Source organism: Balaenoptera borealis (assembly GCF_965194805.1).
Source record: "Balaenoptera borealis genome assembly, chromosome: 16".
Taxonomy (NCBI): domain Eukaryota; kingdom Metazoa; phylum Chordata; class Mammalia; order Artiodactyla; family Balaenopteridae; genus Balaenoptera; species Balaenoptera borealis.
This window is the reverse complement of record NC_138872.1, coordinates 28,064,476-28,086,543: the sequence shown is the minus strand read 5'-3', so window position 1 is coordinate 28,086,543 and position 22,068 is coordinate 28,064,476. Positions and strand designations below refer to the sequence as shown.

At 51.5% G+C, this 22,068-nt stretch overlaps 1 protein-coding gene across 2 annotated transcripts; it reads right to left on the bottom strand.

Annotated features, from left to right (window-relative positions):
• Window positions 1-1,738: 1,738 nt before the first annotated feature.
• Window positions 1,739-21,478, bottom strand: RBCK1 (RANBP2-type and C3HC4-type zinc finger containing 1). Of its 2 annotated transcripts, XM_082361446.1 has the most exons (13): window positions 21,426-21,478; window positions 20,740-20,832; window positions 19,525-19,669; window positions 12,989-13,082; window positions 12,680-12,878; window positions 11,368-11,489; window positions 11,115-11,288; window positions 9,765-9,925; window positions 8,582-8,693; window positions 5,673-5,852; window positions 4,837-4,935; window positions 4,351-4,494; window positions 1,739-3,312 (listed from the first exon to the last, which is right to left on the bottom strand). In XM_082361446.1, the coding sequence occupies exons 2-13, from the start codon at window positions 20,759-20,761 to the stop codon at window positions 3,232-3,234; spliced, it is 1,533 nt and encodes a 510-aa protein (XP_082217572.1). In that variant the 5' UTR covers window positions 20,762-20,832; window positions 21,426-21,478; the 3' UTR covers window positions 1,739-3,231. The 2 variants fall into 2 exon arrangements, with proteins under 2 accessions (XP_082217572.1, XP_082217573.1); XM_082361447.1 differs by lacking the exons at window positions 20,740-20,832; window positions 21,426-21,478 and having other exon boundaries at window positions 12,989-13,161; window positions 19,525-19,656.
• Between the last annotated feature and the right edge of the window lie 590 nt (window positions 21,479-22,068).

Sequence of the window (22,068 nt, the reverse complement as noted above, 5' to 3'; positions counted from 1 at the left end):
ATTCCATTTCAGTGAACATTAATGGATCAATAAATGCCTTAAGCCAGCCTTGCACTTGGGCCCGGGGAGCTCATCCCTGGATTAAGTGACTGAAAGGAAGAATAGGCCAGAGGCTTTTGCCAAATCCAACTAAAAGATGACGGGGCCTGAGGCTCAGCCTGGCTTGCTTTTTTCCTTTTGCTGCTGGTGACTCCCTGCTGCCTTTTCTCCTGTCCTCACAAAGGCCCTTTACTTGCTAGTTGTCTTTTCTGCAGACTTACATTTGGTTGGAATTTGCCAAGCAGCTTTTGTGAGCTGGCAAGGCTGTGGGCTTGCCTCCAGCTTCCTGCTTTTTAAGTGAGTGGCTTTCATGGCAGCCCCAGACACTAGAAGACACATGTTACTCTGGCACGGGCTGTGGGGCCCATCCACCACTTCCTGCCCACATTAGCAGCTGCTCTTTATCTGAGCAATGTGCTTCCTCTTGCCTTCCCCATTCCTGGAGAGAAAGATTGTGTCACACAAGCACATTTGGGACCTCCGGCTGTTTCCTCAGATAGATGGTCTGAGTCCAGAGCCTGTGGGGTTTGGTTTCAAGTCTGCCCTGGAGAGTTGGTGCTGGGGCCCAGTTTGGGGTGACCCCTTGGGAGGGGAAGGCACCTCCACTTGACCCTGCAGTAGGGAGCACTTGTGAGCCTCCCCATCTTAGATCCTTCACCCACTGGCATGTGAAGTATGGCGCTGAAGGTTAGAACCCCGGGACAGCCCTGTGCCCCTCCATTTGCCCTCCTGACCCCCCATTTGGCTGCAGCAGACATAAACTCGATGCGCGCCTTGGTGTAGATGGAGTGGGCCAAGTGAAAGACGCACGCAGCCCGTGTGGTGCCCCCCTCTGCCAGCCTCAGTTTTGATACAGCCATGGGTAAAGAAATGTTTCATTAACACTTCTTAGTACTCATTGGAGAAAGAATGGTGCAAGGGCACAGGAAAGGCCGTGTGAAGAGAGCTGGGGGTGAGGAGGACTGTGGTGAACTGGATGAGGAGCATCACGTGACTCTGGACCTGCCATGTGGAAATGAGGAGCCAGGCTTACCAAGCTTCGACTTTTGCAAGAGAACTTGGGCATCTAGATTTTAATGTAGCATCTCCAATTTAAAAATACTGGCAACCAATTCAAATTTCTAAAACAACACTGGCTAGATTGTTTACCCCCTGTGGCTTGCTGGTTTGTACCTGTGCACCAAAAGAATGGTCTGCTTTCCTCCCCTACAGGCCCCTAAGGTTCACCAAGACAGGCCCTGGCAGGAGAGGGAGGAGGGAGGAGCCGGTGAGAGCAAGCGGTTAGCCCTGATCTGGGCCCCGCGCTCTCCTGCAGCGCAGCTCTGCTCAGCTTGCCGTTTCCTCCACTCAGTGGCGCTGCCTGACTTTCTTGCTCCCGGGGCAGGGGTGCCCCTCATCAGCCAACGCAGAGCAGGAAGGCACTCACGTTCTCTCACCTCTCTGCCGGGGTCAGCTCTTTTGAGCCTTGGCACCCAAGGACAGGGTGGCAATGCCTTTCCAGGGTCTAGAATAAGCCCTTTCTGCCCCGCCCCAGTGACATGCCCCAACTCCTGGAACCTGGAGTCCAGACCTTGAGTCGCAGAGACGCCCTGCGCCTGTTGTAATGATGATCCACATCCCGGCTCAGACAGTGTGCTGGCCTTCAAAGTGGGGGGTGGGAGGGGTGTAGGCGGGGTCAGAGAATGAGGTAAAAACAGAATGGATGCCCAGAACCGTGTTTTATTAATCTCTGGCCAGCACAGAGTGGGCCTAGTAAACAGCACTGGACCAATACTGTGCCATCTTGTCTGAGATGTTAAAAATTAGGATCACAATCTCACCCGCAACTGCAGCAGGTTCACCTCTTCCTGAAATATCTCTGTTCTCCGACACTGGATGCCCACTGAGAGGTCAGAAGTTTGCAGCAAGAATTTCCTGCCAGCCTGTAGCTGCTGCCTCGGCCCCTCCCTCCCCCTGATGCCCACGCTGACCTGCAGACCCCGCCTTGTGGACTCTGAACACACTGCAAGCTGCCTGTCCAGGCCAGCGCTGACCCAGAGCATCCTGCCCCTCGAGTGGGCGCAGGGGTGCTCAGGCCGGTGCAAGTATCCCAGTGCTCAGCCGCACCCTCGTTCTACACTGACGGGGGCCAACACATCAACTTTTGGCTGCAATTCCCGGAGAGCTTGGGATCCTGCCTGTCTCCGTGTACAGTCGCAGCCCATGACCCTTTTGCTCCCTCTCACGACATCACACTCATCCCTTCCTGGAAAACCTTTTTTTTTAATTAATTAATTTATTTATTTATGGCTGTGTTGGGTCTTCGTTTCTGTGTGAGAGCTTTCTCTGGTTGCGGCAAGCGGGGGCCACTCTTCATCGTGGTGCGTGGGCCTCTCACTGTCGTGGCCTCTCTTGTTGCACAGAGAGGCCTGGAGGTCTGGAGCACAGGCTCCAGACGTGCAGGCTCAGTAATTGTGGCTCACGGGCCCAATTGCTCCGCGGCATGTGGGATCTTCCCAGACCAGGGCCCGAACCCGTGTCCCCTGCATTGGCAGGCAGATTCTCAACCACTGCGCCACCAGGGAAGCCCCCTGGAAAACCATTTTAATTAGTTTACACAGGCGGCAAAGAGGGAGATACGGAAGCTGGACCAGCTGGGCTGTCTTTGGAAACTGCCAGGTCTCCCTCTTGGCTCTGAGCAGAATTAGCAGCAATTCTAAGAGGCCCCAGGCCTCCAACAGCAAAGCCAGAGAAAAGTCACCCCCAGAAAGCCGACAGGGGAGGTGGTAGGCTGTGAGTGCTCAGCGTCCTGCAGACGAGGAAGGTGGATGAGGGAAGTGTGGACTCACACGGGGCTCTCAGAGGCTCCATCCAGCAAGGCCTCCGGCCAGGGCTGTGTTTAAGGCTGGGTTAGGCAGAGATGGGAGCCACAGAGAGGAGATGAAAGGTCTGGCTGGCAAGCCCCAGGAAGGGCAAAGGCACTGGGGCAGATGCAGCCGCGGACAATGGCCAGCTCAGGCAGGGCCTCTGCAATGCCCACAGCAAACAAGGCCATCCACACAGCTCAGGGGCCTTGGCCTCTTCAGGGCCCCTGTCTCAGCCAAGCGCAAAGGCATCTCCCAGGCCAGAAATCAGAGCCAAAGCACCAGCCCTGTCCCACAGCAGCTTGCAGATGTGGGGCTGGGTCAGCATGGGGACCAGGTCATCCTCAGCTCAGTGGCAGTTCTGACAGCTGGGGTGGCAAGGAGCCCCATTCACCCGGCAGCGGCAGCCCCCGCTGGTGTCTCCTGGGCCCTAGAGGATGAGCGGGGAGAGGAGAAAAGGTCAGGGCAATGAAGACAGCGGGCCCCTGCCCCTCCCCCATGCACTCCATCACACCCCCAAAGCACAGACTCCCACCCTGGGCCTTGGCTCGGGCACATCCCCCTGCTAAGATGACCCTCTCAGCCCCAGCTACCGGATGGAGGCAGCCGTTAAGGCCTTTCTGGGCGGCCTTTCTGGGCGGCCTTTCTGGGCTCCCGTAGCAGCCTCAATTACGCGGTCTGGCTACCCACCCCTAGACCTGGAGCCAGAGAGGACTTGATGGATTTTTGCATATTCGGGGTGGGTGAGCACACTGGCGGCATGAGAGTGTGTTCCTTCCACCTCCACCTGTCTCACTGTCTGCCTGTACGGACAACGCCGAGCCCCAGTTCCAGGAACACTCCTCCCAATGACAGCCACCATGAGCCACCATGCGTGCGCTCACCATGTGACAGATGCACCGCGCTAAGCACTGCTCTTGCATTTTTTCATATGATTCTGACAATAAGCCTGAGGCCCAGCTATCATCTCCACTTCACAGATGAAGAAACTGTGGCTCAGGGAAGGGAGTAACAGCCTAACCACATGGTCAATGTGTGCCAGAGCCGGGGACCCACCCCTCTACCTCTGACTCCCACCCACACCCTTGGCCGCTGTCCTCTAGGGCAGGGGTGGGCAAACATTTCTGTAAAGGGCCAGACAGTTACCTGAGTCTTTCCCGGCCAGTCGGTCTCTGCCTTTGTAGCGCAAAAGCAGCCACAGACGGTATGCAAACAAATGAGCGGGGCTCCCATAAAACTTTACTTATGGACACTAAAATTCGGCTTTCATATAATTTTTACATGTCATGAAATATTCTTCTTTTGATATGTTCAACCATTTTAAAAGATGTAAAAAACGTTCTTAGTTCATGAGCTACACAAACGCAGGCAGTGGGGTTAGAACTGGTCCATGGGCTGACCTGTCCAATCTCTACACTCAGGCACTCTCCCACAGCACCCCTGAGCCCTGTGCTCCCTGGGGACTCACCCCGGGGCCCCAGCGAGGACCCTTGGTGACCCAGCAGATCTCCGTGTGGCAGACAGTGCAGCGGATCCAGTCACAGCCATCCTTCTTCTGCACCACGATCTGGCACTGTGGGCAGTGCATGGCCTCGCCCTGCTGCAGCATGGTCTGCAGCAGAGCAGGTGCCGACCTTAGGCCCAGCCCCGCTCCCTGGCCCCCGCCCCACTGCAGAGAGAAACCGGCCACCCCCCCGAGTCGCAGAATCACGCTCCCATGCTGCTCCACCCAGGCCTGGCTGCCCGCAGCCTCCTCTCCCATGCGTCTGCAGCCTCCTCTCTCCACCCGGACACTCCCTGCTGCTCGCCACTCGTCCTGAGTCCCATCTCTGCATGGGCGTGATGCCAGCAGGAGCTCCAGCCCCCAGGGCTGGAAGAAGCACAGTCCTCTCTGAGAAGTCCCCAGCCCTCCCCGAACTCAAATCCCCGGCCCTGCGCCGTGACCCAGCCTCACCCTCAGCATCTCCGTCGTCTGCCGGGCAGCCACGTCGTTCTGAGCGCGCAGGGCCAGGTCGTCTTGGTACTCCTTGCAGTTCATCTGCTCGTGGATGGCCTGCAGCAGGATGAGGGGCTCGAGGTGAGGAAGTTCCCCGGGGAGTTAGAGAGGCGAAGACCAGAGCAGGCATCCGCATAAGCACTTAACGCTTCTACGTGGTGTCAGTGACAGAGCCTTCCTTTGTAAATCACACACACCCTGAGGCCAGGTAGGTGAAGCCAGGGTCATCACATATGATAATAATCATATACACCTATTTACTTTAAGTCCTGACAGGCACAGAAATCCCTAAACCGCAGCCCCTCGTCTCGTCGCCGGCCGGGTTCTGCCCTGGCTGTAGGCCTAATGCTCTGAAAGTGAGCTTGCAGGGCTGCGAGAAGGCTCAGCCCTGCCTACTCGCCCGAGACCAGTCTCTGTTGTGGTCACCTGTTGAGAGGATGAGGGCAGGGATGGCCTGAGGTGAGGGTCAGGCAGGGCTCAGTTCAGGATAGGAGTTGACACTCGGTCTGGGGCCAGGGCTGGGGTTGGTCTGTGACGGATCGGGGTTCATCAGAGGCCAGGATCGGGGCTCAGTCTGGGGCCAGGACTATTCAGAGGCTCAGTCCGGGCTCAGGGCTCAGTCTAAGGCTTAGGCTCAGATCAGGGCCCAAGCCAAGCCTGGCCACTGACACACAGCTCTAAGTCATGGCAACCAGGTCAGTATCCCAGCTCCCTTCCCAGGGGAACAAAGTCGGAATGGTAGTGAGCTCCTGGCAGGACCAGAGTGACTGGGCAGTGTGGGTCCCTGTCCCCACCTTGCAAAGCAGGCAGTTGACGTGGAAACACACAGGGCAGGTGAACTCGTTGACATCATCCTCAAAGAAGCACCATCCTTTGCAGTCCGGGGTCTTGCAGTGGTAGCTGAAGGCACTGCGGTTTTCCGCAATGGAGATGCCCAGGTCCAGGAATCGCTGGTAATCCTCGGGGCTCAGGAGCTGCCAGCAGACCACAGCCTTGGTGCTCTGGGTTCAGAACACCTGACAGTGTGCCCTGCTGGCCACCAAATATTCCTCAGGAAGCCCCCAACCCATAAAGTCCAACATAGCAGTGTTAAAAACTCCATTCAAAAAGTGGGTTAAGGGAATTCCCTGGCAGTCCAGTGGTTAGGACTCTGTGCTTCCACTGCAGGGGGCGTGGGTTCGATCCTGCAAGCAGAATGGCTCAGCCAAAAAAAAAAAAAGGAAAAAAAAAAAGTAGGTTAAAAGTTCTGGAGATGGATGATTGCACAGCAATGTGGCTACACCTAAGGCCACAGAACTGTATACTTAAAAAATGGTTAAATGGTAAATGTTATATATATTTTACCACAATGGTTTAAAAAGGGGAAAAAGTGGACAAAAACAATAACAAGCAATGCCAGGAAGATGTGGTTAAACTAGCACCCTGGTACACAGCACTCTGAGAAAGTCATGTGGCAATAATGTTTCAACCATCCCAAACTTTTCTGACCCTTTGAGACATATTCTACAAGTTTATCCTAAGAAAATAATATATAAGAAGGAAGAGACACCATGCAAAATGTTCCCTGAAGCATTCCTTACAAACTGGAAGGAATTATTAATAATAATTAGTAATTATTAATATTAATAATTATTGATGTTAATTATTAATAATAATTCCAGAAACTGGAATTATTAAGAGAAGAGAACTAAATAGGATGTATGCCATGGAGATTTATAATAATCTTTAGAAAGGTTTTGTAGCAAAATAGCAAAAGTTGTTGTACCTACACTGGTTACAATGAGGTAAAAATCATGCCTATGTTCTGTATCTTGACTGAGTGGTAGTCTTAAGAGTTACATTTGTTAAAACTCATCTAACTGCATGCTTACAATGGACGAATTTTATTGTGTGCAAGGTATACCTTAATAGTTAATTTAAAAAGAAAAAAAAACCATGTCTACCCAGGGACACCAAAGGAAACAGGAGAAAATGCAATCAGAGATTTTCTGGGATGGCAGAGTTGGTGGGTGATTTTTCTCTTTGATTTCTGTTCTGGTTCTTGTGGTTTAGGTATGTTTTTTGTAAAACCACCTCCACTGCATTACTCTGCTGATCCCTGCCCCTTCCTCTTTCTCCGCCACACTTGACTGTTCTCTGAGGCTTCGGTCAACGTCCAGGGGCTCCAGGGAAGCATGAGCCCTGCAGCTCCTTGGCATGAACTCTGGCCCCATCACAATGCCCCTTGGCAGAGGTGGGTTTGACAGGGAAAGCCTCTGGGCAGCGACTGTGGGTGCCAGGACATATGGAATGATCTATGTCTTGGGGCCTCTCCAGGCAAGAGCAAGGAAGCCAGAGCTGCCCTTCTCAGGTGCCCCACAAACAACAGTTAAAAATGGGGCTTCTCTTAGTGTAAAGGCTGGGAGTTCCCAAGGGCCCACCCCTTCTGTCTGCCCTTTTTCCCCTGAGGCAGAACCCCTTAGGCGCCAGGAAATACTTGGTAAAGTTTAGGGGGTTCTGAGAAGCAGCATCGTAGGAAATAGGCAGAAGTGATGTGGAGAAACAGGGTCTTGTATATGCGGTGGTGGGGGTCTCTCATTTGGACCTCAGCCACCTTTGGCCCTGCCTCCATATTGGCCTGGGAATTCCAAGATGCCCAATTCTGGGAAGGCCATTCCCCAGCAGTTTAAAAACCACTGATCAAGTCCAACAGTCCACTTTACAGATGGGTAAATGGAGGCGCAGAGAAGGGAGAGCACTTGCTCAAGATGACCAGCGGTCAGGGGCATAACTTGATAATAATAACATTAATAATAATAGAAAACACACACATGCAGACACATACAGCCCTGTGAAAGGCTGCGGGAGGAGTGGCCCCTATTTGTTCACGTCTCCCCAACTCCACACCCTTGGGTGGTTCCTTCCCACACAAACTCTGGGCTTAAGCATGTGACCTGCTTCAGCCAAAGGGACAGGAGCAAGTGAGCAGCCTTGGAAAGCTCTCCTGCACTGGCTGCTCTTGGATCCTTGAGACACCAGCACATGAGCAGGCCCTGGCCAGCCTGGGGTGGATGAGACCAAAGTGGAAAGAGGCCTTGTCATCCCAGCCATCACAGATAAGACCATCACACCAGTCCATGACAGTGGACCTGCCAGCTAAGCCCAGTTGAGCTCTGCCAGGCCCAACCTGGACCAGATGAATCATCCAGCTAAGCCCAACCCAAATTGCTAACTTGCAGATTCATAAGCTAAATAAATGGTGGTTGTTTTGAGTCTGGAGTAATCTGTTACACAGCAGAAGCTAACTGATACAAGGGCTAACTGATACCACATATCAAGCACTACTCCAAATTCTTTACACGTCTTCCACTATAATATTCACAACCCTTGAAATAGAAACTAACTCTCTGACCCCAACCAAGATGAGAAAACTGAGGCACAGAGAGGCTGCATATCTGACCTGAGGTCACCAGGCCATCTGGCCCCAGAATTCCCCCCTGCTAACTGCTCTGCTGTCTTTTCTTCATAAAGGTGTTTTCTTTACTAGGTATTTCCCCTAGTTCCTGTCCTGCCCACCCCTTGGGCCTCCAGCATCCCACACAGAAAAGGCTCTTGATAAATGACTGGTGCCTGAGCCTGGGACTCTCAAACCGGTTCCCACCTGCCAGCTCAGGGCCCAGTTTCCTGGGACAGGGGGTGTGCCCCTTCCTCCCCCAGGCCTTACCGCCCGGATCTCCCTCTCCAGCAGCTTGCCCGAGCATGAGTAGGAGTTGTCAATGAAGGGGCAGGCAACCTCGGCCTCCTGGCTGTTGCGGATGGTGCCCTGTAGACACTCCCTGGGGGAGGTATGAAGGGGTGGGGAGGTTAGGGGTCATCTGAACCCCATCCCCCAGGACTCCAGCCCCCAGGACTCCAGCCCTCACATGGTGAGGCCTGACCCCAGGCGGGCTTCTCCTCAATACCTCCCTTCCTTCCGATCCCTCCCACCAACCCATCACTTCTGTCCACCCCACTGCCACCCTTATCACTCCGGCCCAGGTCCCACCACCTCGCCTGCAGGACTGCAGGAGCCTCCTCACTGGGTTCCCTGGGGCTACCATGTGCCTCCCCGCAGCCTCCCATCCCATCCCGCCCAGAGCAAACCTGAGAGCCCCGGTGGCTCACCCTCCCTAATACCTCTCTGCCCCCATCCCCTAACCCCCTCCATCCCTCTGCTCCAGCTACACTGACCCCTTGCTGCCACAGGCAGGCCAGGCACATGCCCACTTTGGACCCCCTGGTCTGCTCAAGTGCAGCCTCCCTAGGGGCTTCCCAGACCTCTTGTAGGGCAGGGCCTCTGTTACTTTTATCATAATCCACTGGTACTTAGCATTTGGCACAATTTACAATTATATCAGTGATTATTTGATTAACATCGGCCTGCCCACAGGAATGTAAGCTTCAGGAGGCGGAAAATGAGCTTTTTTGTTCACTCCTGGATCCCCAGGCCTAGCCCAGTCCCTGGCACCCAGGGCAGCTCATCAAATGTGTGCTGTGAAGGAGGACACGTTCTCCACAGCCCAGGGCCAGGTGTGGAGCCTCAGAGGGCAGGCTGTCCACCAGCGAGGGTCAGGGCGGGGTTGGCACGGGCTGCCAGGCCAGAACCCAGGCCTTACATGGGCCTGGCGGTTGTGTGGAAGGGCGCATGCTCTGGCGACAGAATGCCTGAGCTGTGTGGCCTCGAGCAAGTTGCTGGCCTCTCTGTACCTCACATTCCTCCTCTGCAAAAAGGGGAGAGAGTGGCTACCTCGCAGGTTTCTATGGGCGTCCAAAGAGATGTTAAGAGCACTGCACCCCACCCCCTTTCAGCCATGGGTACTGCGCAGCCGTGAGGAACTACATCGCTGGGGGTGGGGTCAGGGCCGCACCTGCAGAAGGTGTGCAGACACTCACGCAGCACCACGGCCTCGCCGGGCGCCAGCACCGAGTAGCACACGGGGCACTCGGTAGGCTCGGTGTTCAGCACCAGGCTCCGCTGATCCAGTTGCACGTGCTGTAGGTAGTTCCCCTCCTGCTGCTGCTGCTTCCGCTGGGCACACGGGGGTGGGGCCGCGGGGCGGGTCAGGGTCTCAGGGGCGGGCCACAAGGGCGCAGGACCAGGGGATGGGTCAAACCTGCCAGGCCGGGGAGGGTCTCGGGGGGCAGGATCCTGCGGTGGGGGTGGTACTGGGCAAGCTGAGGTTAGGCGCAGGAGATGCTGGGAAGGGAGGGGCCGGGAGCTGGGCGGGGCGGGAGGCGAGGAAACAGGGGGGTGGGGTGGGGGTGGGGCAGGAGGCGGGCCAGGCACTGGCAGGTTAAGGCTGCAACCTGTTGTCAAGCCAGGGAGCGATGGCGTTTGGAAAGGAAGGGGCCAGGGTCTGAGCGGGGAGTCAGGAGTAGCAGGGCTCCCATCTCTGCCAAGAAGCAGGGCAGGGCTAGGGCCAGGGGGGTGAAGGCAGAGCCGGGTCAAGGTCACAGAATAGGTCAGGGGTATGGGAGGTGGTGATAAAGCGAGGGAGCAGAGCAAGGCGGGAGAGAGAACAGGGTCCGGGCCAAGGCTGTAGATGGGACCAGCAGTGAGGTCATGGCCGGGGTGGGACAAGGGCAGACTGGGTCCAAGTGGGGGATGGGAGCATCCGATGAGAATGGGGGAACGCTCAGGGTTAAGTATCTGTGTAATCAATGCATGCGTAACATGATGGGGGTGGGGCTGTGGGAGGAGCAGGACAGAGGGCTGGGTCAATCTCCCAGGGAGCGGTGAAGGGCTAGGTCCAAGATCCTAGGAAGTCTGGGTGGGCCACAGCCAGGGAGGAAGGGGAGGTCAGGAATAGTAGGATTCAGGGTGAGGTCAGGGCTGAGTGGAGCAAGAGCTAGGTCACAGGCCGACAAAGGGGTGGCGATGGGGGAGTGGTCAGGGTCTCAGCTAGGATGCTGGGGTCAGAGCCCGGTACTCTCGTGTGCACAGTGAGAGTGTAAGTCAAAGCCAGGGGCAGCGCCACAGCCCACTGGGGGGGGCGGGGCAGATAAGCCTGGGTGTGCATCACAGCCGGGGAGCAGGGTCCTAGCGACAGGATGACCTCACGGAGAGGCCGGTCACAGTCAAGTGCAGGGTCACCACCAGTGGTGTGATCAGGAGGGGGCAGCAACAGGGGGAGGAGCGGCAATGTGGAGGTGCCTCCCTTCCTGGCCTATGCCTCCCCCGTCCAGTCTGCAGGTGTCTGTCCGGGGTCCGCGCCCACCTGCTGGTACTGGCGCAGCGCCTCCTCCTCGCCGGCCAGACGCGCTCGCTCCTCCTCGTCCGGCTGGTACGAGGCGGGGACCTGGTAGGCCTCGGGCCGTGCCCGGCAGCACATCTCGCAGCCGGGCCGCGTGGGCTTGTTGATGAAGGTGCAACCGGGGCACTGCCAGCCCACCTGGGGGCAGAGGGGCAGTGAGCGCAGGGAGACGAGACGGGCGGGTCAGGGGCGCAGGGGCGCGCACTGGGCAGCTTACCGGCGGGGGCTCTGGCGCGGCGTCGTTCTGCCCCCGCCCCGGCTCCTGGGGGCCCCCGGGCTTCGGGGGGACTGGCTCCAGGGGGCCCCGTGGCTGCAGCGTGAGGTCCTTGAAGCCCAGATCTGGGGAGGAGGATTCAGGGGTGGCGGATCCCTGCAGCCCATTTCATCTACACCCTGGGCCAGCCAGGAACCCCAGGCCCTGCACTGACAGCCCCCCCACCCTGCCCCCTTCTATCTCCCTCCTTCCGGAGGAGTCTCCAGCTCGGTGGTCCTGCCGGGTGGGTCCAGACCTGGCCGAGTGTCCTGGCTCCCAAAGGTCAGAGTCCCTCCTCCACCCACGACTGCTCCTGAGTCCTCCCAGCTTAAAAACCCTGCTTGAAAACTGATCTCCTATGCTCCTAAGTGTAGCACCTAGAGGAATGAACAATACTTCTGAGGTAGTCCTGCCAAAATACTGAATCTGAATCCATTCATGAGGGCACATGGGACAGAAAAACAAAAAACAAAACTGGCCTGGACTCTTCAAACAACAGGAGAGCCAAGGGAAGACAGGAGACCAAAGACTGAAAAAGACTGAGACATCGAGGCCAAGGGCCAGGTCTTTCACTATAAAGGACATTAGTGAGACAACTGGTAAAATTTGGGCAAGATCTGTCCATTAGATCAATGGACCGTATCAATATTAATTTCCTAAATTTGATAGGTATATGTAGTAAGAAAATGACCCTTTTTTTTTTATTTAAAGGAAATACACACAAGTATTTAGGGGAAAGGGACAACGTATCTGCAACTTACTCTCATAACAGTTCCAAAAAATTACTTATGCATAAATAAATACTGAGAGAATGATAAAGCAAAACAAATATAGTCAAATGTTAATATTTGGGGAATCCACATGAAAAGCACATGAGAATTCGTTATACAATTCTTTATACAATTTTGCAACTTTTCTGTAGGTCTGAAATATTTCAGAATAAGAAGTAAAAAATTTAGAATAAAAACTAGCTATTATCATATCCAATTTACAGATTTAGAAAACTGAAGAGCAGAGATGGGAAGAGACTTGCCTGAGGTCACACAGCTGATAAATGCCAGGGCGGGGACTGAGCTCAGCCCCTCTCCCCTAGACCAGCTGTTCTCTAAATGGTTCCCAAAATGGCTCCTTCCTGGGGTGTCCTTTGTCCTCTCTTCCCCACTATGGATAAGGTCCTCCAGGCACGTTCCTGACGGAAAGCCCCCGGGCTCTGCTCCCTGCTCCGTCTCCCCTACAGCCCCAGGAGAGCGCACACCGCTCGGGAGCAGAGCCTCACCCTCCAGCATCCGCAGCTGCCGCTCCCGCTGCAGCTCCTGAGGGTTGAGTGAGGTGTTGCAGGCTGACAGCAGATAGAGGTAGGCGCTGGCCCCGTTCTGCCGCACCCCGTGGGAGTGCAGGGTCTCCTGGTCCCGGGCCAAGCGCTGCCCAATCACCCACTGCTGCAGGGTTGGCGGAAAGCCATAGTCCAGGAACACCTGGCAGGGAGGATGCAGAGGGAGTGTGGGGAGGGAGGAGCAGAGTAGAGAGAGGCAGGGCAAAAGGGGAACCTCCGCCCTGACGTGTCTTCCTTTTGCCCCTCACTCACCATGTCCTTGAGGGAGGCCACCGTCATGTCCGGCCGCACCGTGAGCCAGATAGTGACCGTGTGCATCTGCGCATCCTCCACGCTCACCCACAGCCTGCGGGGAGGGCAAGGGGCCGCAGGTCCAGCCTCAGCCACCAGCCGGCTCCTGGATTCCCACTCCCCTGTGCTTCCTCCTGTATCAGAACTCGCTGCTCAGGCCCCTGCAATGGCTCCACATGGCTCTCAGAATAAAATCCAAACTCACTGTGGCATGGCAAGGGCCTCCATGCTCTGGCCCCTCCCAAGCTCTCCAACCTCTTCTATTATTGGCTATTACTGGCTCCTTAGCCAAACCACAACAGTTATTAACTGTATGCCAAGATTCTTCAGAGCACTTAACATGTATTAACTCATGTAATCCTCTCAGTGAACACATGAGGCAGGTACTGTTGTCACCCCTATTTTAGAGATAAAAACGGGAGGCACAGATAGGTTACAGTGGCTCTGCCAAGTAAACAATTAATAACTGTTAGAGGCAGGATTTCAACCCAAACAGTATTATTCCACAGAAAGCGGTTTTAAACACCAACCTTCTCAAAGATGCTCAAACTTTTTTGGAAGACCAAAAGCATGAAAAGGGAGGGCTAAGACAAAAAAACAGAACTGATCCCAGGACACAGAAAAATTAGGGTGTAGAACAACAACAGGAAAGCCCACTTAGAACCTCCAGAGTGATTTGGGAAAACCCCACATCCTTAAAGCAAGAACAGCAAGAAACAATCAGAAAATGAGGAAGAATTCCTGTGAATGTAACAGTGACTCCTTACTAACCTAACCTTAGGTCCAACTACAAGTTCACAAGGAAAATGAGAGATATTAAATTACACCATGAGGAGGCAATTCATAAACTCAGAATGTGGGAGAATTCTGGAGGTCAAAGACCAGGTTCCTTAAAAAAAATTAATGGCACTAAAAATAGAGAAAGTGAATAAAAGAGACTCAGACAACATTAAGAAATGCTATTTGATCTCCTTTGGCTCCTGATTGGAACAAACCAACTATAAACAAACACTAAGGAGGGAGTTACCAGTGGTCAGGACTCTGGGGACCCAGGTTTAACCCCTGGTTGGGGAACTAAGATCCTGCAAGCCATGTGGTGTGGCCAAAAAACAAAAAACAAAAAAACTAACGAGATAATCAAGGAAAGTTGAATATAAATACAGTATTAGGGAATTTTAAGGAATTATTGTTAATTTTTTAGGTGTAATAATGGTATTGAGGTTATTTTTTTAGGTCATTTTTTAAAGACATATCAAATTACTTATGAATGAACTAAAATCTGAGACTTGCTTTAAAATACTCCAGAAAATACCTCAGAATTCCTCAGGATAATGATTTTCAACACCCAGCCAACTATCAGGGAAATAAGAAATTTTTAGACATGTATAGACGCCAAAAGTTTACCATTCACCTCTCCACATGAAAAGTTTTTGAAATACAAGAAAAAAAAAAAAATAGCTGAGTCTGATGCAGGAGAATGGAAGAAAAGTATAAGGAAATTTAAAGAAGGACGAGATCTTAAACTTCAAGACATTCTTCTTCAAGCAACAGGGGTTTTGAAACATGAAAGTGCATAAAGTTTCAACTGCACTACTTATTCTACACTGAGTAATATTTCCATAATCAAAATACTATAAATGCTATTTTAGTGGGTTTACATTTTTAGAATCAACCTAGAGGCAAAGCATAGAAGCCTGAATTTTACTTAGGAAACAAAATCTAAAAGCTATAACCTTAACACCAATAACAGAAAAGTACAGTTGGAACCCTCATATCTAATGTCATCAGGATCAGTGGTGATCAGTTAGTCAGAAAAATCGTTAAAGCAAAGAACTGCAAAAACAGCTGCAGACTTTAACACTTAATTTTACCTTACAGGATACAAATGCACATTCAATGGCCAATCTCTAGGTAAAAGGCCAATGGCTTTTTCTGAGTACAAATCTGCTACTGGAGTTCCCCATGATTTTTTCTTTTTGTATGAACCACACGCATTATACATGGTCTATGACTTCCAGTATCAGCTTCTTCAAAGTGGAGCAAAAACTTACACTCTCAAAGCATCTGAGTACAGAGCCCTTCTGGATTTTTACCATATTTTTTACAAATGTCCCACCCTAAAATGATAACAGGTTTTTTTGGTGCCTCATCTCTATCTTGTCTTTCTAAAGCGATCAACTTAGTTTTCATAGACACAATTCTCTTTTAGCACTCATGTTTTATTGATTGATGTAACAGCTAATTAAATTATGCTGTGGGAGTAACAAGTACAACTGATATAAACAAGCTGTGTGTAGTGGTAGGTTTTATAGCAGAAACTACAATGCCATTTAATACTCAAGTATTTTATTTAAATCAAATGGCCAATTGATCGACAGATTCAATGCAATCCCTGTCAAAATCCCAGCTGACATTTTTTGCAGAAATTGACATGCTGATCCTAAAATTCATATGGAGATACAAAGGACCCAGAATAGCCAAAAAAAATCTTGAAAGAGAAAAACAAAGTTGGAGGACTCATGCTTCTATTTTAAAAACTTACTACAAAGCTATAATAATCAAAATTGTGTGTTAGTGGCATAAGGACAGACATAGAGCAATGGAATAGAAATAGATTCCAGAAATAAACCTCAGATTTATGGTCAATTAATTTTCAACAAAGGTGCCAAGATATTAAAAAGGGACAAAATAGTTTTTTTAACAAATAATGCAGGTACTTCCCTGGTGGCACAGTGGTTAAGAATCCGCCTGCTAATGCAGGGGACACGGGTTCAATACCTGGTCCGGGAAGATCCCACATGCTGCCGAGCAGCTAAGCCCGTGCGCCACAGCTACTAAGCCTGCGCTCTAGAGCCCACAAGCCACAACTACTGAGCCCTTGCGCCGCAACTACTGAAGCCCGAGTGCCTAAAGCCCGTGCTCCACAACAAGAGAAGCCACCACAATGAGAAGCCTGCGTACCACAAAGAGAAGCCCACGCACCGCAATTAAGCCCATGCACCACAACGAAGAGCTGCCCCTGCTAGCCGCAACTAGAGAAAGCCTGTGTGCAGCAACGAAGACCCAATGCAACCAAAAATAAATAAATAAATAAATAAATTATTTTTTAAAATGCTGTGATAACTCGATATTCACAAGCAAAAGAATGAAGTTGGACCTCACACCATATACTAAAATTAACTCAAAAGGGATCAAAGACTTAAATGTAAGAGCTATAACTATAAACCTCTTAAAAAAATAAATAGGGATACACCTTTATGACCATGTATGAGGCAGTGGTTTCTTAGATGACATCAAAAGCGCAAACAACAAAAGAAAACAGATAAACAGTCCTTCGTCAAAATTAAAAACTTGTGCTTCAAAGGACACTATCAATACAGTGAAAAGACAACCCACAGAATGGGAAATGAAAATATGTGTCCATTGTATACATAAACACCACATTTTCTTTATTCATTCATGGTTACTTAGGTTGTTTCCATGTACAGTATATATACACAATGGAATATTATTCAGCCATAAAAAGAAGGAAATCCTTCCCTTTGCAACAACATGGGCCTTGAGGTCATTATGCTAAGTGAAATAAGTCAGACAGAGAAAGACAAATACTGTATGATCTCACTTATATGTGGAATTTTAAAAAACTGATGTCAGAGAAAAAGAATAGACTGGTTGGCAGGGTGGGGGGTGAAGGTGGTCAAAAGGAACAACTTCCTGTTTTAAGATAAATAAGTTCTGGGGAAGTGATGTACAGCATGGTGACCATAGTTAACAATATTGTATCATACATTTGAAAATTGCTGAGAGAGTAAATCTTAAAAGTTGTCATCACAAGAAAAAGTAATTTATCACTATGTGAGGCAATGGATGTTAACTAAACTTACTGCGGTAATCATTCCACAATACATACATATATTAAATCATTATGTCATACACCTAAAATGGTTCTGAGGCTCAATTTCCAACCTGTGGAAGGGGGAGGAGGGGGAAGGCTTCCCACACACCACCAAGCAATTTTCAGACACCAGCAGGGCGTCCTACAATTCAACTCGATTCTGGCACTCTCTACCCAGAGACAGCGTCAGCTTCCACAGGTTGAGGGCTCAGTCCTACAAGACTGCCCCACCACTTCACACACCAATTGAAAGCCCAAGTTGTCACCTGTTCTCTGACTGACTGGTTATAGGTTAGGAATTCCAACGACCTCCTCCTTGGGTTTGATTATTTTGCTAGAGCAGCTCACAGAACTCAGAGAAATATTTATTTACTATATTACTGGTTTATTATAAAAGGCTATAACAGCCAGATAGAAGATATGCATAGGCAAGGTATGTGAGAAGGGGCGCCATTCTCTCCAAATCTCCAACCTGGAAGCTCTCCGAACCCTGTCTTTTTGAGTGTTTATGGAGGCTTCATTACATGCGCATGATTGATTAATCCATTGGCCACTCATGATACCTCCAGCCCTTTTCCTCTCCCCGGAGATCAGGGTGATGGGACTGAAGGTTCCAGTCCTCTAAACACAGGATTGGTTCCTCTGATGACCAGCCCCCATCCTTAGGTGATCTAGGGGCAGTCCAAGAGTCACCTCACTAACATAACAAAAGGCACCTTTATTATTCTCATCACTTAAGAAATTCCAAGTGTTTTAGGAGTTCTGTGCCAAGACCAGGAAGAAGACAAATATATATTTCTTATTATAAGTCACAATACCTTTAACTATATATGCCAATTATATCTCAATAAAACTGGGGAGGGCTTCCCTGGTGGCGCAGTAGTTAAGAATCTGCCTGCCAATGCAAGGGACATGGGTTCGAGCCCTGGTCCAGGAAGATCCCACATGCCACGGAGCAACTAAGCCCGTGCGCCACAACTACTGAGCCTGAGCTCTAGAGCCTTCAAGCCACAGCTACTGAAGTCCGCGTGCCTAGAGCCCATGCTCCGCAACACGAGAAGCCACCGCAATGAGAAGCCTGCGTACAGCAACGAAGACCCAACACAGCCATAAAAAACTGGGGAAAAAATATGTCCATATAAAAACTTGGACACAAATGTTCATAGCAGCGTTGTACATGTTAGCCGAAAAAGTGGAAATAACCCAGATGTCCATCAACTGATTAATAAAGAAAATATGGTATATCCGTACAATGGATTATTATTCAGTCATAAAAAGGAATGAAGTTTTGATACGTGCTACAACATGGATAAATCTAGAAAACATGATGCTAAGTGAAAGAAGCCAGCCACAAAAGGTTATATAGTGTATGACTCCATTTATATGAAATTTACAGAATAGGCAAATTGCTAGAGATAGAAAGTAAATTAGTGGTTGCCTAAGGTTGGGGGGATTGGGGAAAAAAAGGTAAGGAGATAAGGAGTGACTATTAGCAGGTATGGGGTTTTGGGACTTCCCTGGTGGTCCAGTGGTTAAGACTCCAAGCTTCTGCTGCAAGGGGCATGGGTTCAAGGGGCACAGAGCAGCCAAAAAAATTAAAAAAAAAAAAAAAAGTACAGATACAGGGTTTCTTAAAAAATGTCCTAGAACTGGTTACAGTGATGGTTGCACAACTGTGAATATACTAAAAGCCTTGAATTATAAACTTTAAATTGGTGAATTGTTTAAATTGTTGAATATGGTCTGTCAATCATATCTCAATAAAACAAAATCAAATGGGATCCACCACTTAAAATTAGAAACTGTAAAACTATTGTCTTACTACACAGCAGGAAAAAAGCAGGAAAAAACAACGTTTATTGAGTGATTAACATGTGCCAGGCACCGTGCTAAGCATTTCAGCATCAAGTTTAAGTCTCCTGGGGCAGACTAACAGTATCCATTAACCCTTGCCTTGAATTCTAGTGGAATACCTGGCTGTATTTCACAGCCTCCCTTCAAGCTGAGGGTGGCTGTGAGAATAAGTTCTGGCCTTGGGAGTTAAGTGGAAGAAGTGTGTGCAACTTTCTGAGCTCTGTTCTTAAGAGGAGAGTGGGAGGGGGTGCCCTTCTTCCCTTCTTCTTTCCTGCTGACAAGAATGCTGATGCAATGGCTAGAACTGGAACAGCCATTTTGGACCATAAGGTGAACCTCAGAATGGAGGCCATGAATGGCATAGTAACAAGACAAAAGCATGAGTCTCTGAGGACTACAGGGAGCAGAGCCTCCACATCTGGACTGTGTACCATCAAACTTGTTTATGCCACTGTTAATATGTTTCTTTCTGTTATATGAGACCTAACACCCTAATACATCTCCTAACAATTCTAAGAACAGCTACTAATATTGCCCCATTTTTTAAATGAAAAAAACAAACTCAGAGGTGAAGTGACCTGCCCTAGATCTCAGAGTTGATTTGTAACAGAGCTGGGGTTTGAAGCTAGGTCTCCTGACACCAGAACCTGCCATTAAGAATAACTTAACTGTTCTATAGGCAAGACTATGTCGCGGCCCACTGGGGTTCAGGAAGCCCTAAGTCCCTGGTCAGCTATGTACTCCTCACCTGATATCCTGTGTCGGGGAGACCTCAGGCTTCAGTTGCACGTTCAGGGGCACCCGTTGCTCTGCCAGCCATATGGCACACTGCATAGCCACCTGTTCATCCCCGCCAGCCACTGCTCGGGTGAGTCTCTGGGCCACCTCCTCAGCTGAAATCCACAGTGGAAGCAGGTTAGCACAGGGTTTATTTTTCAGGAGCTGGGGTTAAGGGGGTGAGGAAGGAGGTGATCCTTTGTACATGCTGCTTCCTCTCTGTCTTCCTGGTGAACTCCTACATATCCTTCAGCACCCAGCTTAAAAGTCCCTTTTCTCTGGTAGGCCTTCTCTGTCACTCCCCACTCCCCCTCCCTGCTTATTTGGTTCTGTTTTCCCTTCATACTCCCAGGTCCCCCCATACTTCCACTCATTTATACAACAAACATTTATTGAATTCTTACACTGTGCCAATCACTGTCTCAGAAACTGGTCTTCAACCGTGAATAAGATAAACAGGGTCCCTCTTCTCATGGACCTCCCAGCCCAGTAAGACTGGGCTGACAATTAACAAGTTTAACAAAAGAAAAAGATTCAGATTGTGATCCATGCTGGCAAGGAAATGAACAGGGTAAGGAGATCAGGGAAAGCCTCTAGGAGGAGGTGACATTGAAGCTGAGACCTGAAGGAGGAGAAGCTGGGTATGTCAAGACCCAGTTGGGCAAAAGTGTTCCAGGTACAGAGAAAGGGAAAGGGAAAGGCCTTGGGCAAGAAATGGCTGGATTAGAACAGAAACCGGTGGGGCTCCAGCAGAATGACCAAGGGGCCCAATGGGGGAAGGCAGAGGTCAGCGAAGCCAGCAGGCCTGTGGGCTACCCAACTGCTCTGGGCTTTGTTCTAAGAACAAGGAGCACAGGAGGGTATGTGAGCAGGTTGGTGACATGACCTAACTTAAGTTCTCCCACGCTGGGTGGAAGGGGCCAGGGGGAAGGCAACGACCCTTGAGGTCTGCTCCCTCACCAGCCTGGGTGGTCTCCCGTGTCCTCTGGGAGCTCCCTACACCCTTCCCAGCAGAGCTGGCCCACTGAGGCCTCAGGGGCATCAAATAAATGAATGACAAGAGGCCCCTGGAAGGAACCAGGCCCCAACGGAGGAAACTGAGGGGCAGGTGGGCAGAGGGAGGACAGGGTTAATGCCCCTCCCCCCTCCCCCCGAAGTTTCTCAGTCGCCTCCAGTCTGTGCCCACCTTTCTTGATCTTCTCGTCCATCTGGCGTGGTTGTGCCCATCCCCCCAGGCGGGGGCTGCAGCTCCGGGGAAAAGCCACCTCCCGGTCACCTGCTAGAGGACAGGCGACCACGAGCAACTCAGTCCAGGCCGGTGGCCTCTGGCGCGGCCCAAACCTTCTTTGTGCCTCGGTGTCCCCGGTGGCAGTCGGGTAGCATCACACTACCCGAGGACCGGGGATGGGGCCTGGGATAGGGAACGGGCCGGGACCCCGCGTGGAAGGTGAAAGGGGGCACCAAGCCAAGCCCGCAAAGGGCAACAGAGGAAACGGGACAGGCCTGGCGGCGGGGAGGGACGACGCACAGCAGGGGCGCTGCGAGTCCCCGAGGAGGGCCTCCCCTTTTCCCTGTAGGGGAAAAGCGCCCTCCGGGTCGCTGGATTTCAGCCCAACTCCCTCCCCCGCGGAGCGGCCCCTGTCAGTCAGGAGAGGGAGGGGAGCAGCCTCCACGGAAAAGAAAGTGAAAGTGGCGGCCCCGGAAGTGCGGCGGAAGAGTCTCGCGGGATCTGGGTCTTCCCCCCGTTCCGGCGACCCGGCGGCGGCGGCGGCCCCTGCTCCGGATCTCGGCGGTCCGGGGCGCTCTGTCCCGCAGTCCGAGGCGTTCCCACCCCGCCCCCGGCCGGACCCGGACTCCTAGACCCTCACTCACCGGAGCAGCCTAGCCGGCAGCGCCGCGGGAGGGGTGGGGGAGTGGGCGGGGCCGGGAGGGGCGGGGAGCGACGTGGAGACCGCCCCGCCTCAGTCCAGCTGCCAGCACAGCGGCGGGCGGGCCGGTCCTTGCTCCTTTTGCAGAAGAAATAGAGGCTCTGTTTGTTTCTGATCTGCCCGAGGCCACGCAGCTGGATTTAAATCCAGGCCGGACGGCCTCAGGAACCCACCCTTAGCCAGCCGGACGCTGCCTCTCGGCGGTCACTCTCCACCTTTTGATTGGGCCACTAGTGAAGTTTGTTTTCGCCGGGCACAGGCTGGAAGCTCTTTGCATCCTCCAGTCTTCCCACCCCTGAACTTTTCTCCCACCCCTCATCCCATAGATCAACAGATCCTATGGGCTCGGCCTGCACGATAGTTCCAGAATCTGTCACCTCTCACCTCCTCCACCCCCCATCCCAGTCCACCTCCATCCTTTCTCCTCCGGCGTACTGCACCAGCCTCCTCATTGGGCTCCTTGCTTCCCCTTTTGGTCACTACAATCCCTTTTCCACCCAGCTGCCAGAGGGCCCTGTTAGAATCAAGCCATGCCACTCCTCAAAACACTCCCAATAGCTCCCATCTCACTCAAAGTGAAAACCGAG